The sequence below is a fragment of the Gekko japonicus genome, unplaced genomic scaffold (assembly GCF_001447785.1).
Source record: "Gekko japonicus isolate JY-2015 unplaced genomic scaffold, Gekko_japonicus_V1.1 scaffold1988, whole genome shotgun sequence".
Taxonomy (NCBI): domain Eukaryota; kingdom Metazoa; phylum Chordata; class Lepidosauria; order Squamata; family Gekkonidae; genus Gekko; species Gekko japonicus.
Window position 1 is genome coordinate 179047 of NW_015173731.1, and position 16275 is coordinate 195321.

The window sequence follows — 16275 nt, forward strand, 5'->3', positions numbered from 1 at the left end:
AGAGAGGGGGGGGGGGGGGAGAGCGAGGGAGGGAGGGGGGGATGCCCTCCACTGGTTATGAGAAAGGAACTGACACAGGAAATGGTCACATATGGCACAGATTTATTGGGTCCAGGACTTCCCATTCAATTCCCATTATATCTCCAGCTCACCGCAGCGCGCTCGGCGCAACCGGCGTTCTTTTTTTTTTTTAGGTTGAGCATCCAATGAAATCAACTGCTCCGTTCTCCCCCCAAAAAGGGGGACAGTTTATTGTGCGTGGCTGGCAAGCTGGAGTCGGTCTCGCATTTGGAAAGAAGGCAGTTCTGCTTCCCCTTGCCATGGCCGGAAGGGGCAGGGGTGGGAGAGAGGGGTGGCACGGAGAAGCTACCTTTGTGGGCTGTCAGTCCAAACTGAGCAGAAATCACTTGAGAGAATAGAGAGCGTTTTTTTTGGGGGGGGGGTGCAGTCAAGTCGCTGATGCATTGTGGCGATGCCGGAGGGTTTTCAAGGCAAGAGACGTTCAGAGGCGGTTTGCCATTGCCTGCCTCTGCGTAGAGGAAGATGATCAGGCCGCACCAGCGAGTAGGAGAAAAGAGGGACAAAAGGATCTTCTACAGGTTTCACTAATTGCTTCTCTCTGGGCTCCCACCTCGGACAACTGGAACAATCGAAGAAGATCTGATAAAACCTTAACCTCATACCTTGTTCCTTTTCCCCCTGCCTCTGTGTAGCAGTCTTGGATTTCCTGGGTGGTCGCTAGGGCTGCCAAGTCTCGTTGAATCGCGGTGGGGGATCGTCATTCTTCACAGGAGCTCTGCCGCGGGGGACGGCAACAGGCGTTGCACCGCCGTCGCCAGGATGTGACGCTACACGTTGCTCTGGCAACGGGGCGCTTTGGAGTCCCGTTGCCAGAGCGACGCATAGCGTCACATCCTGGCGACGGCGGTGCAACGCCTGTTGCCGTCCCCCGCGGCAGAGCTCCTGTGAAGAATGACGATCCCCCGCCGTGATTCAACGAGACTTGGCAGCCCTAGTGGTCGCCCATCCAAGTACTAACCAGGGCCCACCCTGCTTAGCTTCTGAGATCTGATTAGGTTTGGCTGGCCTGAGCCAGCTGGGTCAGGGCAGAGGTGGCTTGCCATTGCCTGCCTCTGCGTAGCAGCCCTGTGCTTCCTGGGTGGTCTCCCATCCAAGTACGAATCAGGGCCCACCCTGCTTAGCTTCTGAGATCTGCTGAGATTTGCCTAGTTTGGGCTATCCAGGTCAGGGCAGCAGTCTGTAATGCAGAAGAGGCACACATCTTGTTGCTTGCACTCCGGCCCATAGCCGGGATTTTGTGGCTTGCGGGGCAATTTTTTTCCCCCTGGTGGGGATGACGTTCTCAGTGCAGAGAGAAAAGCCATTTAGCCAATAGAAAGCGGTTGCCAGGATCGATCTCTTAAGTTGCGAGCTGTCAACCAATTTAGATGACAGTTCTCAGCTGCTGCAAGTTAATCACTTCTGCCAGCCTGCGCAACCACCCTGATAACAAGCCGGCAGGTGGGGGTGATGACTTCTGTAGCCAAGAAAGCTGACACTTAGGCAGAAAAATTCTCCTAAAGGAGACCAGTTCCTTGACACAGAGCTAGAAGGGATCCTAGAGGTCACCTACTCCAACTTCCTTGCTCAGTGTGGGAATCAGTCAAGTACAGCACCCCATTCTGCTTAAAGGAATGCACACCTTTAAAAATGTTTTAAAATGATTGGAAAAAATCCATTTACAGGAGAAATTCTTGTGGGGCTGAACCTTTAAGAAAGGGGGCGGAGGCTCCAGAAGCCCCACCATAGCTAGGGGCCTGCTTACTCTTCAAGGTGTTGAATAATCTTTCTCCACCCATGTCCCAGAGCGCCTTTCATGATACTCTTATGACAAGTGCTTGGGCTGTATTAAGGTTGCAGGGATCCAAAGCAGAGCGCGGCAAAGAGACTAAAAGTTGCAAAAGTATTTATTTATTTATTATATTTATACCCCACCCACCCAGCCATGGCTGGCTCATGAATGGGCAGAAAGGAACTTCTCAATCAAGCTGGCCACACCCCACCCAACCGAAGTCTCTCAAGCCCTTCTCTCGATGCCGAGGGTATGAAAGTTACTTCTTTAATTTAAAACATCTTAATGCTGCCTTTCCACCCAAATAGGCTCCCCAAAGTGGCGAACGTCAAAAATATGTAAGACATTGAAGCGACATTTGAAATAGAGTATATTTGAAATATTTAAACCATCAACAAAAACTGTATGAACATGCAATGCATATAACACTGCTAGGGAGGAGGACCAATAACAGTTGTTGTTGTTCAGTTGCACAGTCAAGTCCGACCCTTTGCGACCCCATGGACCACATCACACCCAACCCTCCTGTCCTCTGTCGTCCTCCGGAGTTTAGGGTAACACACCAGGGCATGCACCACAGTGGCAAGTTCTTGCCCATCTGGGAAGGATTATAGCTTTAGAAAGATTTAGAACATAACCTAAACCGTCATGGCTCTTAACTGTGTATCGTCTACAGGCAGGTAGTGGGTTATACGCCCAGCCAAACACAGGTCCACCTGCTGTCTGCACTCTGGATACCTGGTTGTTACCTGGGTAAACTGGGAGGAAACCATTGCATAGATTAAAAATTATGAGTATTTAGTTCTTTATTTAGTTCTTTATTTAGTTCTTTCTTTATTTCTTTATTTACTTATTTGCTTTCCATTTGTATCCCGCCTTACCGGTATGAACTGGCTCAAGGCGGCTTACACAGTTAAAATACAATAAAACCAATAAACACACTAAAATTACAATAAGAACAATTGCATAAAGTGCCACTATAAACAGATGGCGGGGATTTCTGTACATGGTCCGATGGGGAAAGGCCATATCCGGCGTTGTTTCATAGGGCTATGAGATGTCCGATGTACAAAGGCTGTCAGTGGCGGCCCCTAATCGAAAGCCTGGTGGAAGAGCTCCGTTTTACAGGCCCTGCGGAACTGTAAAAGGTCCCGCAGGGGCCTGATGTCCTCCGGGAGCTCATTCCACCAGTGTGGAGCCACCACTGAGAAAGCCCTGGCCCCCATAATGGCCAATCTGGTGTCTTTTGGGCCAGAAAAGGTCAGGTGGTTTTGTCACCCTGACTTCAGTGCTCTCTGGGGCACATATGGGGAAAGGTGGTCCGTCAGGTAGGCAGGATCCCAACCATATAGGGCTTTAAAGGTCAAAACCAGCACCTTGAAACGAATCCGGAATGCTATAGGCAGCCGGTGCAATGCCTTCAGCACAGGCTGGATGTGATCTCGCATTTTGCACCAGCTAAAGCTTCCGGAGTTGGGACAAGGGCAGCCCCATGTAGAGAGCATTGCAGTAGTCTAACCTTGAGGTGACCATAGCATGGATCACTGTTGCCAGGTCATTGCATTCGAGGAAGGGAACCAACTGCCTGATCAGCCGCAGATGGTAAAAGGCTGCCTTGGCAGTGGCTGCTACCTGGGCCTCCATTGTTAAGGCAGCATCCAGGAGCACTCCCAAACTCCTGACCCTCGGCGCTGGCACCAATGGCGCCCCATCGAAGGTCGGTAGTGGGATCCCCACCCCTGAGCTGCTCCGACTCAGGCACAGGACCTCCGCCTTCATTGGATTCAATTTCAATCGGCTCAGCCTAAGCCAGCCCGCCACGTCCTAAAGTGCCCTCTCCAGGTCATCTGGGGTAGAGTTGGACTGACCGCCCAGCAACAGATCCCAGTTCTACAGGTGGTAAAACTGAGATTTCCCCCTTCTTGGATGCACACCTTAACGTGGTGAGGAGGTCGGTGTGTGTGAGCGAAGCTGAGAGCAATACCATAAGGGGTCCAAGCTCCTAGCAGGGTCGCTCAAGGCAGAATGGTCACAGCTCAGACACCAGACTAGGGATCAGTGGCCACATTGGCAGAAGAGTACAGACAGCTCCTATGGTGGGAGGGGGGGACAGAGGAATCCCTGAATGGTAGATACTAGGCAGCAGCCACAGGGGAAGGGGGCACGTGTGGGAGATATTTCGTAGGCAAGGGCAGTGCCACTTCAGCCAACCCTGGTTGGTACTGCACAGGAGATAAACTCTTAACTCGAAAACCCTCTGATGAGACAATCCAAAATGGAAAAAAAGATATAGTGCTAGAAGAATGATAGGATGTTTTGGAGGACAGTAATTCATTAAGGTAAAGGTAAAAGTTTCTCTTGCTTGAAAGCCAGTCAAAGCTGACTCTAGGGGGCGCTGCTCATCTCCGTTTCCAAGCCGAAGAGCCAGTGCTGTCCCACCGAAGTGGAAGACAGGAAGGCCTGGTGTGATCTGGTCCATGGGGTCGCGAAGAGTCGGACTCGACTGTGCAACTGAACAACAAAACACACACAGAGACTGAGATCTGGAGAAACCAAGGGTTAAATGGAATTAACATGCAAATACATGTGAAAAGTACTGATACTAGTGATTTCAGCTCTCATACTTTATTTCAGCTCAGAACAAGATGAGAGTACCCAGCTCGCAGGCTGGTTTTTATTTTCACAAACCCCGCTCCCCAAACACGCCCACACACACGTGATTGGCTATTTACAGTGGCCGAGAGTTCCATAGGCTCTCGGCCAGGAGCCTAGCCTGCCGATAGGTGCCGGCTAGGATCCGCTTGTCCCATTGTTACTGAGAGCGAAGCAAAATGGCCGCGCACACGGTCTGAGATGGATACATTACAACATGTAATACTCCATCAGGTCCTGGCTCCTCCGGGGCGATCGCTTGTGGTTTCGGGGTCTCCGGAATGTGATATTGTAGCCGGTAGCGACAGGAGGGCAGGCCTCAGATATAGCTGGAGGAAGGGGGGTAGTCTCACCCTTATCCCTCACTCCAGCTCATGGGCACTTGGGTACCCTCTCTCTAGTCGTCCTGCTTCCTCCCCAGCCGTGCTCTTCCTCCCCGGCCTGCTTGAGCCGCCTGGCTTAAATCAGCCTCCTGATCTATCCCCTTCCCCTCTCCCACCAATCCCCATCTTCCTTCGCTGGGGCAGGTGAGAGGGTCTGCAGCTGGACCCCTTGAGCGCTGCTCCCTGGGGGGGCATCCTCGATTCTTCTCTCTTAGCATTGGGTGGGGCGGCCGCCTTGTCCTGCCTTGCCTCCCTTCGGGGCTTGGTTTACTCCTTGTCCCCTGCCGGGTCTCCGTGTCGGCTGTCCTGTATGCCCCATGTTTCGAGCAGGGGAGGGGCCTGTCTTCCCTTTGGTGTAGGCGCGGACTCTAACCTGGGAGAACTGGGTCTGATTCCCCAGTCCTCCACTTGCAGCTGCTGGATGACCTCGGGCAAGCCAGAGTTCTGTCAGAGCTGTTCTTGAAAGAGCAGTCCTCGAAAGAGCTCTCTCAGCCCCACCTGCCTCACAGGGGGTGTCTGTTGTGGGGAGGGGAAGGGAAAGGAGTTTGTAAGCCGCTCTGAGACTCCGAGTGAAGGGTGGGGTATAAATCCAATCTCCTCCGCCTCCACATCCTCCTCCTCCTCCTCCTCCTCCTCCTCCTCTTCCTCTTCTTCTTCTTCTTCTTCTTCTTCTTCTTCTTCTTCTTCTTCTTCTTCTTCTTCTTCCTCCAGTTGGGGCTGCTGAGTCCTCCACGGCTCATGCTTTAGGCTGGTCCTGCATTGGGCAGGGGGTTGGACTAGATAGTCTGTATGACCCCTTCCAACCCATGGAATTCACTGCCATAGGAGGTGGTGGTGGCTACAAGCCTGGACAGCTTCAAGAGGGAACTGGATAAACATATGGAGCAGAGGTCCATCAGTGGCTCTTAGCCACAAGGTATAGGTGGAAACTCTCTGTCTGGGGCAAAGGATGCTCTCTATTCTTGGTGCTTGGGGGGGCAACCTTGGGAGGGCTTCTAGTGTCCTGGCCCCACTGCTGGACCTCCTGGTGGCCCCTGGGAGTTTTGGCCACTGTGTCACAGAGTGTTGGACTGGATGAGCCATTGGCCTGATCCAACATTGGCTTCTCTTACGTTCTTCTGTTCCTTTTTGTTGCTTTTCAAAATAGGGTAACCCTAAAAGCGAGTACATTGCCCTCTTACAGTGCAGTCCCAACCAAAGTTATACTCATCGAAGTCCATCGACATCAACATGATTAGAAGAGCATAGCTTTGTTTAGGATTGTACTGTTAGGCCTAACTACAGTATCACTCGTCTCTCTTCCTCATGCTTGAACATGTTGGATTGATGGCCCAGGGCCACCAAGGACTGCGGTGCCCTATTAATCATGCCCCCCCTCCCAAGTTTTATTTTATTTTTAAACTTGGTCCCTACCTTTGTATTTGCATTAGAAGTGAGTGCCTGGAAGTCGAGGCAGGCAGAAACGACAGCGCGTGACATTTGTTTTATTTTGATAAAGGACGCATTAGAGAAACTTGATGGCATCTCTTTGTTTTACTAAAAAAACAAAAACACCCCACCCTATATTTTTCCCACAGAAGCGAACATTGTGAAATCTATCATAAACAGGGGAAGAAATTAGTGAAAGGAAGTAGTGGTGCTGCTAACCTGAAGGGGAAAATCATTACCGTTGATGTATTTCATTCAATTTTGAATGTAGAACTTTTGAGGGCATAAGTGTGAGGTGGGTAAGAAATGGCAAACGTCTGTGTGCCTTTAAGTAAAAAAACAGCAACACACACACATTTACTTTATTTATTTATTTTTAGGAAAAAGGGTTTTAGAGAAACTTCCATCATGGTTCATTTTCTAAATAAAGGATATGAGTAGACTGGGGTATCCCCCCACCCCAAGAGTGGACGGACCCCCTCAGCATATTTTTCTTTTCAGATGTGAAATGAGGTGGAAAATCCTCATTTCACGACAGGAAGGACAAATATTGACACAATGTTAATATTTGTTAGGAGCCCCGGAAGCAACCGGAGTGGTTTGAGAGAAAAAAAGGAGTAAATTAAATAAAATAACATTGATGTGAAGTTGTGGGTGTTTTGTTTTTTTTAATTTACTAAAAAATGGAATTCAAGGTCTTGAATATGAAAAGGGTCGGGGAGACGTGAACTGTGTGTGCGCATGACCATACGTACTCAGGGGTCATTTCGTAGAAAAAGAGCTAGGGGAACTCATTAGCATAACTCATTAGCATATGCCACACCCCCTGACATCAGGGGCCCGGCGGTGGAACTGCAAGGCCGGCGGGAGGGTGAGGAAGCCCCGCCAAGGCCCTCCCTGGCCCCAGGCAGGCAGGGGTGGTGTGGGGAGAGGCGGGGAGGAAGCAACTTGCCCTCCCTCTTCTCCTGCCTCCTCCTGGCTGAATGAGGGCTGGAAGCGGGGCGGCCGGAAGCAGGGGGCGGGGCTTCATCATGTGCCCCACCCCCCGCCCCTCACCCGGGGGAACTGCGATCCCCCGCGTCCCCCCCCGAAATGACCTCTGTTCGTACTAATTTTTCATTCTCTGCCTCTCCGACACATATACTAGATTTCCGGGTGGCACACCTGTGAGCTCATCTGCTGACATTAAACGCACCACAGCAGAAAAACAAGCAAGGCCACAGAGAATTTTATGTGGCTGGGGGTAGGAATGTGGGTGTGTATGCACTGAAGTCGTGTCCCCTTTTAGCGCATAAACACATACATAAACACATAGCGCATACTGTCCCCCCCCTCCGCCATATAATTTTTTTTGCAACCTTTCTTGCTTTTTCTGCCACACGAATGGAGGACATTCCGTTTTCTCTGTACACGACTTCCCTCTTTTGTTTGTGTGTGTGTGTGTGTATGTGTGTGAAAGGGGAGGGGGAGGTATACAAATAAATACTAGCTGTTTAATTTTAGCCATCGAGAAGGGAGGCTTCCGGAATTCCTCGCTGTTATTGTTTGCCTCCCGTGTCAGTGGCCTGTGTCACCTCAATATTCAGTGGTCAATCAGTATTTATTAAGGCCTGTCCACTGTGGCCTTTTCCCGCGAGGGAAGCCGTGAGGCAGATTAGCCCCTGGCCCTGACACGGCCTGTCACTTATCTATTTGTGTCGATGATGAGAGTCGGCTGTGAGCGGGCCTTTCTCTGTTTTTCTCCCCCCCTTCCCCTCCCAGCCCCCGCTTACAAGCACCCCTGCTTGGATTTTCATGAGGAAATAATCAGATTAGGCCTTCAGCGGCAAGTTCATACGGAGTTCCCTCTTTTCCTCTCGGATGTGCCCCTAACCGAACAAACCGTGTTTTGTGGCAAATCGTAAACGACCGTTCTGATGACCGAGACCTGCATGGGTTTTGTTTGGGAAGAAGAGGGGTCGAAAATGGCCAGCCGCTGAAACGGTGGCTGGGAGGGAGAAGGCCTTTCAGAAGGAGGAAGGGAAGAAGAAGAAGAAGAAGAAGAAGAAGAAGAAGAAGAAGAAGAAGAGAATAGATTGGATTTATACCCCGCCCTTAAGAACATAAGAGACGCCAATGTTGGATCAGGCCAAAGGCCCATCCAGCCCAACACTCTGTATCACACAGTGGCCAGAAATACCAGGTGCCATCAGGAGGTCCACCAGTGGGGCCAAGATATTAGAAGCCCTCCCACTGTTGACCCCCCCCAAGCACCAACAAGACAGAGCATCACTTGCCCCAGAGTCCCTATCTATACCTTGTGGCTAATAGCCGCTACCCAAAGGAGTCTCAGAGCGGCTTACAAACTCCTTTCCCTTCCCCTCCCCACAACAGACACCCTGTGAGGTAGGTGGGGCTGAGAGAGCTCTGACAGAAACGGCTCTTTTTCAAGAACAGCTCTGACAGAACTATGGCTTGGCCAAGGTCATCCAGCAGCTGCAAGTGGAGGAGTGGGGAATCAAACCCGGTTCCCCCAGATTAGAGTCCGCACACTTAACCACTACACCGAACTGGCTCTTAGAGGGAGCACAAGGGACCGGCCCCAACAGTCACCCGTGACCAGAGGCTTCCAGAGGAGGGGAAACCGCACTAACGGGAATCCCAGTTGCGACAAAAATAAATAAATACACACAGGGTCAGGAATGGAGAAAGGAAGGAGAGAGGTGTCATTAGGAGGGGAAAGGGTTTGGACCAGTGGTTTGTACTAGATCAAATGAGGAACTCCATCAGCCAACTCTGGGCTGGGAAGTTCCTGGAGATTTGGGGGGGGGGGGTTGGGGTCCAATGCTCCCTCTAAGCGGTGGAGTCTTGTGAGCAAAAAAATCTCCTCTGTGAGCTACTGGCATTAAAGTGGTGAGCGAGCGATTTGGCGACTGCGTAAATTAGTTTGCTCTGGAGCCCTCCCTTCCTGAGCTGAGACAAAAATGTGTGAGCCGGAGGCTAAAAAACGGTGAGCTGGCTCACACCGACTCAGCTTAGAGGGAACACTGGAAGGGTTGCCAGCCTCCAGGTGGCACCTGGAGATCTCCTGCTATTACAGTGGATCTCCAGACGACCGAGATCAGTTCTCCTGGAGAAAATGGCTGCTTTGGAAGGTGGACTCTGTGGCACTGTATCCCATTGAAGCCCCTCCCCAAACCCTATCTTCCTCAGGCTCCACCCCTGAAATCTCCAGGTATTTCCCAACACAGAGCTGGCAGCCCTACCCATTGGGGGTGGAGCCTGGGGAGGGGAGGGACCTAAATGGGGTACAATGCCCTAGATTCTACCTTCCAAAGCAACCATATCCTGCATGGGAACTGATCTCTGTTGCCTGGGAATCAGTTGTGGTGTAGTGGTTAAGTGCGCGGACTCTAATCTGGCAGAACCGGGTTTGATTCCCCCACGCCTCCACTTGCACCTGCTGGATGACCTTGGGCAAGCCGTAGTTCTGGTCACAGCTTTCCATGAAAGGGCAGTTCTCGGGAGAGAGCTCTCAGCCCCACCTGCCTCACCGGGTGTCTGTTGTAGGGAGGGGAAGGGGAAGGAGTTTGTAAGCCGCTCTGAGACTCTGAGTGAAGGGTGGGGTATAAATCCAATCTCCTCCTCCTCCTCCTCCTCCTCCTCCTCCTCTTCTTCTTCTTCTTCTTCTTCTTCCTCCAGGAGTCCTTCAGGCCCTACCTGGAGGTTGGCAACCTTGTCTCTAACCATGCCACCTCAGAACAGGCTCCTGATTTTCAGCTTTTCCTCCAACTCGGTACCAACCAAATTCAAAAGAATCACCCTACCCTTCTTTGAAGGCTCCTTTAACCCCCAGACTTTTGGGGAGACACTCAGTAGCCCTGTTCACGTTACGGTAAATGCACACCCACCCTCCATGTACTTGTGTTGTAGTTCTGTTTGTCAGAAAGAGCTGATGCATGTTCACTTTAGAAATGAAATTGGGGAGGTCTTTCACATCACCTATTACCTTGAATAAACTTATGGGGTTGGATAAACATATGGATCAGAGGTCCATCAGTGGCTATTAGCCACAAGGTAAAGATCTGGAACAGCCTGTCTGGGGCAGTGATGCTCTGTACTCTTGGTGCTTGGGGGGGCCACAGTGGGAGGGCTCCTGGAGTTATGTCTCTGCTGTTGGACATCCAGGTGATGGCACCTGGTTTTGACAGAGTGTTGGACTGGATGGGCCATTGGCCTGATCCAGTATGGCTTCTCTTATGTTCTTGTATGTCATGATTCACCAGTGTTTTATATTGTCTTTGTGCCCCCACCATAATACATTCTTCACAGAATCATAGAGCTGGATGGGATCTCCAGGGTCATGTAGTCCAACCCCCTGCACAATGCAGGGAATTCACAGATACCTCCCCCAGTGACTCCTGTTCCATGCCCAGAAGATGACAAAAACAAAAAATCCCTCCAGGATCCCTAGCCAAACTGTCCAGGAGAAAAATTGCTTCCTGGCCCCAAAGTGGCAACCAGCATTTCCTTGGGCGTGTAAGAAAGAGCCACAAGAACTAGGCACTGAGGCAACCCTTCCTGCCATCCCTCTCAGGATCTGCCTGAGTTCACAGAATCGGCATTGCTGTCAGATGGCCATCTAGCCTCCACCTAAAAACCTCCAAAGAAGGAGAGCCCACCACCTACGGCAGAATCCTGTTCCACTGAAGTTCCACTCTTAACTCTCAGGAAGTTCTTCTTATCTGCTTATTAGGAAACTAGTGTTTTTGAACAGTTAGATTAGAGGCCACTAGCATCTTAACAGACCAATAAGATTGTCAGTGTGCCAGTTTTTGAGAGTCAACTTTCGGATATCTGACGACAGGAGCATTGACTATTAAAAGCTCTTACCCTCAAAATCTTCTTTGTCCCTAAGGTGCTACTGGACTTTGAATCTAGCTGTTTTGCTGCAGACTGACTCGGCTACCCTTTGAAACTAGCATTTCTGAGAAATCGTTTTCCAGAAGAAATGGGATGAAGTGCTTGGTGGTTATCCTTCTTGGAGATCCTAAAATTAAGTTTGGAACAACCTCACAAAACCTGTGGCTTGTGCAAATGTCAAATAAAACTTTTAAATAACTTTGCGCATCTGTCCAAAGATTAATTACTTTTGGAACGTTATCAGGGAAGACTCTTAAGAGATGGCATGGCTGTTTAGGTTGGAAATGTGCATTACTGGAAGGTTAGAAATGTGCATTACTTTAGGTTGGAAATGTGCATTATTGGAATACTTGAAACGGGACTGGTTTTTGGAAAGGTGGTTTCTTTTTGGAGAAGAAGAGAAGAGAAGCGATTGGATTTATACCCCGCCCTTCACTACCCGATGGAGTCTCAGAGCGGCTTACAATCTCCTTTCCCTTCCCCTCCCCACAAGAGACACCCTGTGAGCAATGCTCCCTCTAAGCTGTGGAGTCCTGTGAGCAAAAATTCTACTTTGTGAGCTACTGGCTCTGGAGCCATCCTTCCTGAGCTAAGAAACTTTTTTTTAAGATGGAGGCTAAAAAACTGTGAGCTAGCTCACACTATCTCAGCTTAGTGGGAACACTGCCTTTGAGGGAGGTGGGGCTGAGAGAGCTCTCTCGAGAACTGCCCTTGAGAGAACAGCTCTGAAATAACTTGTGACTGACCCAAGGTCACACCAGCAGCTGCCTGTGGAGGAGTGGGGAATCAAACCTGGTTCTCCCAGATTAGAGTCCATGCTCTTAACCACTACATACTAAAGAGGCAGGCCAAGAATGTCATACATGGGTATTATAATAATATTGTTGTAATGATCTGTATTCTTTGTTCCATTTCTGATGCGATGACAATTTTGAAATCAGCGGAAAATTCAACGTTTAAAAATGTCCCTTTTCCATGTATTCATTTTCCCGCTGTCATCTGGGCTGGTTTTATTATTATTATTTTTTACCAAAAGAGGCTTTTAATAACTGCCAGGGATCCCTAACTGCAGACTTTTGATGAAAGCTGAAATTCTTATGCAATTCTTTACTTCTTCATTGACTGTTGTTGTTAAGAGAAATGTCAGGTATTACAAGTAAGAAGTCAAGTATTACAAGCAGGTATAAGAACTGGTAAATCAGTGCTGATGGTGTATTATTTATTTAACAGGCATTTATAGAGAAGACAGAAAATGCGTCTACAAAGCTTCAGCGAATGGATATTTCTGTAGGGAAACCAGCCATGCAATGGTGATTTTGGAAAGTATACGTACCAACGCTGGCCACAGGAAGTCTCCTCCCCCGGTATTGGTGACCGGCACCTTTGTGGATATCTTCAATGATGCCGTCTCATCTTCTCCCCATGCCTCAAAACACTCGTCGGTATTTTACTCTATATTACCATCCAACAAGCTCTCCAAAATTTGTTTTGCCAGCGCAGTGGCTCGCTCATTAAAACTGTATGTTAACAGCGGTCACAACTCCACCAGGATTCTCTTAGCGATCTTCTATGACGAACCGCGAAGCTTTCGCGTCTTTGCCAAAGGGAAGTATATCTCACCAGCCCGTTCATCGTCCGTCCCTTCCTCAGCAAACGCCGTAACAGGAACCAATTACTTTAGCTTTCCGGAGAACCTTCTATATGTTGCCGTTTCTCAGGAAGACCCCGTCGAGATATACACTCAGAGCTCCCTTCATATCGCTTTCACTGTGGCGGAGACCATCGGAGCAGAGAGTCGGAAAATGGCGACTGAGCGTCTGGCTGGTTTTTTACAGATTGGGCACAGCCAAATCAGAACCGTCCACGACTCGCCAGGAAGTGAGAACACGTTAAAGGTTATGGCGGACAGTGCCGCTAAGCGCAAACACCAGTGCTCCACGATGCAGTCTTGCATGGTCCCCCGTCAAAGGGCTGGCCAACAGAGAAATCTAGTCGGTTTGATGGGGAGTTCCCAGCGGTCCCTTCCGGGGACTGGTTTAAGAGTACTAATCCTGGAGATCAGTGATCCGCCATCCCTTCCGAGCGACAGTCTTGTTTCCTCGTTTTCAAGCAAGAGATTAAACAGCTTGGCCGATATTCTTGTCCATGCCCAGCAGGTCGGTGAACTTCAACGAGCCCTCCAGTTGCCAGTGGACTCTCTGGTGGTAACGGTTTTTGTCACTTCAGCAGAGGGAAATTCTCGGTAAGTGTTGTTGTCTGGTGTTAAAACAGCATTACTGGAGTTTCTAAGGGGGCATTCAAACAGTTATACTGAAAAAAGGAGAGTGTTGCATCCTGTGTCACAAAGCAATTATTTAAAAAATATATATTTTGTGTACATTTATGGGGGGCGGGGGCGGGGGAAGAAGGACAGCAGTGACAGAAAGTTATGTGTGAACTCTTGAAGTCTGCACACCAGTATGATAGCCTAGAGGAAGAGACCCTAATACAGGATATTGGGGTTATTCACAGCCACACACTTTTTAATAGGCCATAGAATCGTAGGGCCGCGGTGGCTCAGAGGTTAAGATGTTGAGCTGCAGACTGGCAGGTCTGTAGTTCGGTGGTTCGAGACCCGAGTGTGCTGCGTGACAGAGTGAGCTCCCGTCTCTGGCCCCAGCTCCTGCCAACCTAGCAGTTCGAAAGCAAGAAATTGCAAGTAGATAAATAGGTACCGCTTCGGTGGGAAGGTAACAGCATTCCATACGCCTTGACATTTAGTCATGCTGGCCACATGACCACAGAGAAGTCTTCGGACAGCGCCGGCTCTTCGGCTTGGATACAGAGATGAGCACCACCCACTAGAGTTGGATTCAACTAGCTTTCGAGCAAGGGAAACCTTCACCTTTAGAATCATAGAATCACAGAGTTGGAAGGGGCCATACAGGCCAACTAGTCCCACCCTCTGGTCAATGCAGGATGAGCCTAGAGCATCCGTGACAAGTGCTTGTCCAGCCGCTGCTTAAAGACTGCCAGTCCTCAGAAAGAAGATGCAAAGATCTGTCCTGGAGTCAGGGATTAAAACTGTGGTACCTAATTGCTGCACCAGCATAGGCCACACCCAACAGCAGAAACTCATTAGGATTGGCTACATTAGGGGTGTGTGGCTTAACATGCAAAGGAGTTCCTGCTAGAAAAAAAGCCCTGGGTTTTGACAACAAACAAGGTAAACAGAATAAGAAGCAAAAGGTGGGTGTGGCTGGATGGCCACACTTCTGGTAACATGGGGGTATGGCCTAATACGCTAATGAGCTGTGCTGTCGGGGGTGTGGCCTATTATGCTAATGAGTTCCTGCTGGTCTTTTTCTACAAAAAAAAAAGCCCTGGTTGGAAGCAATGCAAGTTGATGTTTTCATGATGGTTGCATGTTTTGGGCCAATGTTTTGATATTACTCTGATCAAAATAACACACCCTGATGCAGCGTTCGAACGGTAAGCAGAATCAGGAGGATATATAGTGAATAGGAGAACGCAATGATAGATCTGGTGCGTGAGATGCATTGGGCAGAATCGCCTTGGGTTAACAGCAACGTGAACTGGGCTTAGGGAAAGTATAATGACTACAGGGTTACCAAGTCCAATGACAAAATTTCTTAAACTCTAGATTTCCTCTGTCATGATCTGGGCTGTGCAACCAGAGGCCTAGTAGGCCCAGGGAGCCTGAGTAGCAGTGGGAGGAGGCCTGGCCTACAACTCCCAGAAGTCGCTGAGAGGTTTTGATGCCAATTTTAGCCAATCACAGAGCAAGGGGACTTATAATAAAAGAGTTGGTACAGAAAAAGAGTTGTTCTTTCTTCCAAGAGGGCTAGGGTTGCCAAATCCAAATGGTCCGGGAGCGGGGGGCTCCCGTACAGCGTCTTCTCCGTGCGCGTAGCGCGCACGCGCACCGCGTGTGCGTCACCCGGAAGTGACGTCACACGCTGGGGGTGGGGCCACACCATTTGAGGGGAAAACGAAGAGTTTTCCCCTCAAATGGCGTGGCCCCGCCCCCAGCGTGTGATGTCACTTCCAGGTGATGCACACGCGGGGGTGGGGTTTCCCCCGGGCCCCGATTCCGCGGGAGCGGAAATCGGGGCTCGAAAGCGGGGGGATTGCACTTTGTTTGTTTCCCATATTGGACTGACCTCCTGTAAAAATAAACCTTTTACTTGTTGTTTACTCTGCCTGTTCCTCACGCTTATTTCGGCCAAACAAGGGAGGTCTGAAGGTCTTGGGAGGGTGCTCTGAGCCTTCTCAAGGGATCCTAAAACCAGAGTGGTGGCAGCGTCAGGTGACACCCCACCTGAGCCATGACATTCCCCCTTACAGGAGGGCTTTTACTCTGGCCAGATTTAATGCCATGACATCCATGATCTTGGAAGGAAGATATAAGAAGATGACATACGCAGAGTGGATTTGCCCTTGCCCCCTAGCTGAGGTGGAGACAATGGGACATTTTTTTTCTCCATTGCCCCCTGTATAAACAAATTCAAGATGAAACAGTTTTTCCCCTTGTAGACGGACCTGCGGTAGGGGTGGACAAGACATGTTTAGATAAACTATTGGCAGACGAATTTCAGTTATTACTAAGCTAACTGCTGGATTTTGCGCTCAGGCGATTAAATTATGCAGTAAATTTCAGTCCTGCCCCTTTGAGTCGGCTTAGTTTCCTCCAGGAGGTCTATTATACAGCTCTTGTTCCTCTTAAATTCCTTGGTTTAAATTTTAAAAATGGTCACCTATGATGCTTTGTTATGTATTTTATAATCTATTTTTCCTCTCTTTGATATAATTTTATTCAGTTTTATATTAAATTTTCTATTTCTATCTCTTAACTGGAGTCTTTAACTTGTATATTTGTACACCTGAACAATGTTTGTTTTCGTTAACTGGATCTGGCCATGGACCATAATATAATAACACTGGATTGAATTGGAAGTCCAGGGTGGGGGCAGGAGATCCCCTGACCCCAGATCCTCTTGCCCACCACCAATCCGAGCCATGGCAGGATATCTCTCTCTCTCTCTCTCTCTCTCTCTC

The 16275-nt window shown here is 49.4% G+C and overlaps 1 protein-coding gene across 1 annotated transcript in view; it reads left to right on the forward strand.

Moving 5' to 3' along the window:
* LOC107120661 (fibrocystin-like) overlaps nucleotides 1-16275 on the forward strand; it is a 212548-nt gene that overhangs the window by 172172 nt on the left and 24101 nt on the right. The window contains 1 exon segment of the mRNA XM_015423420.1: nucleotides 12448-13459. Coding sequence (XP_015278906.1) covers nucleotides 12448-13459 — 1012 coding nt within the window.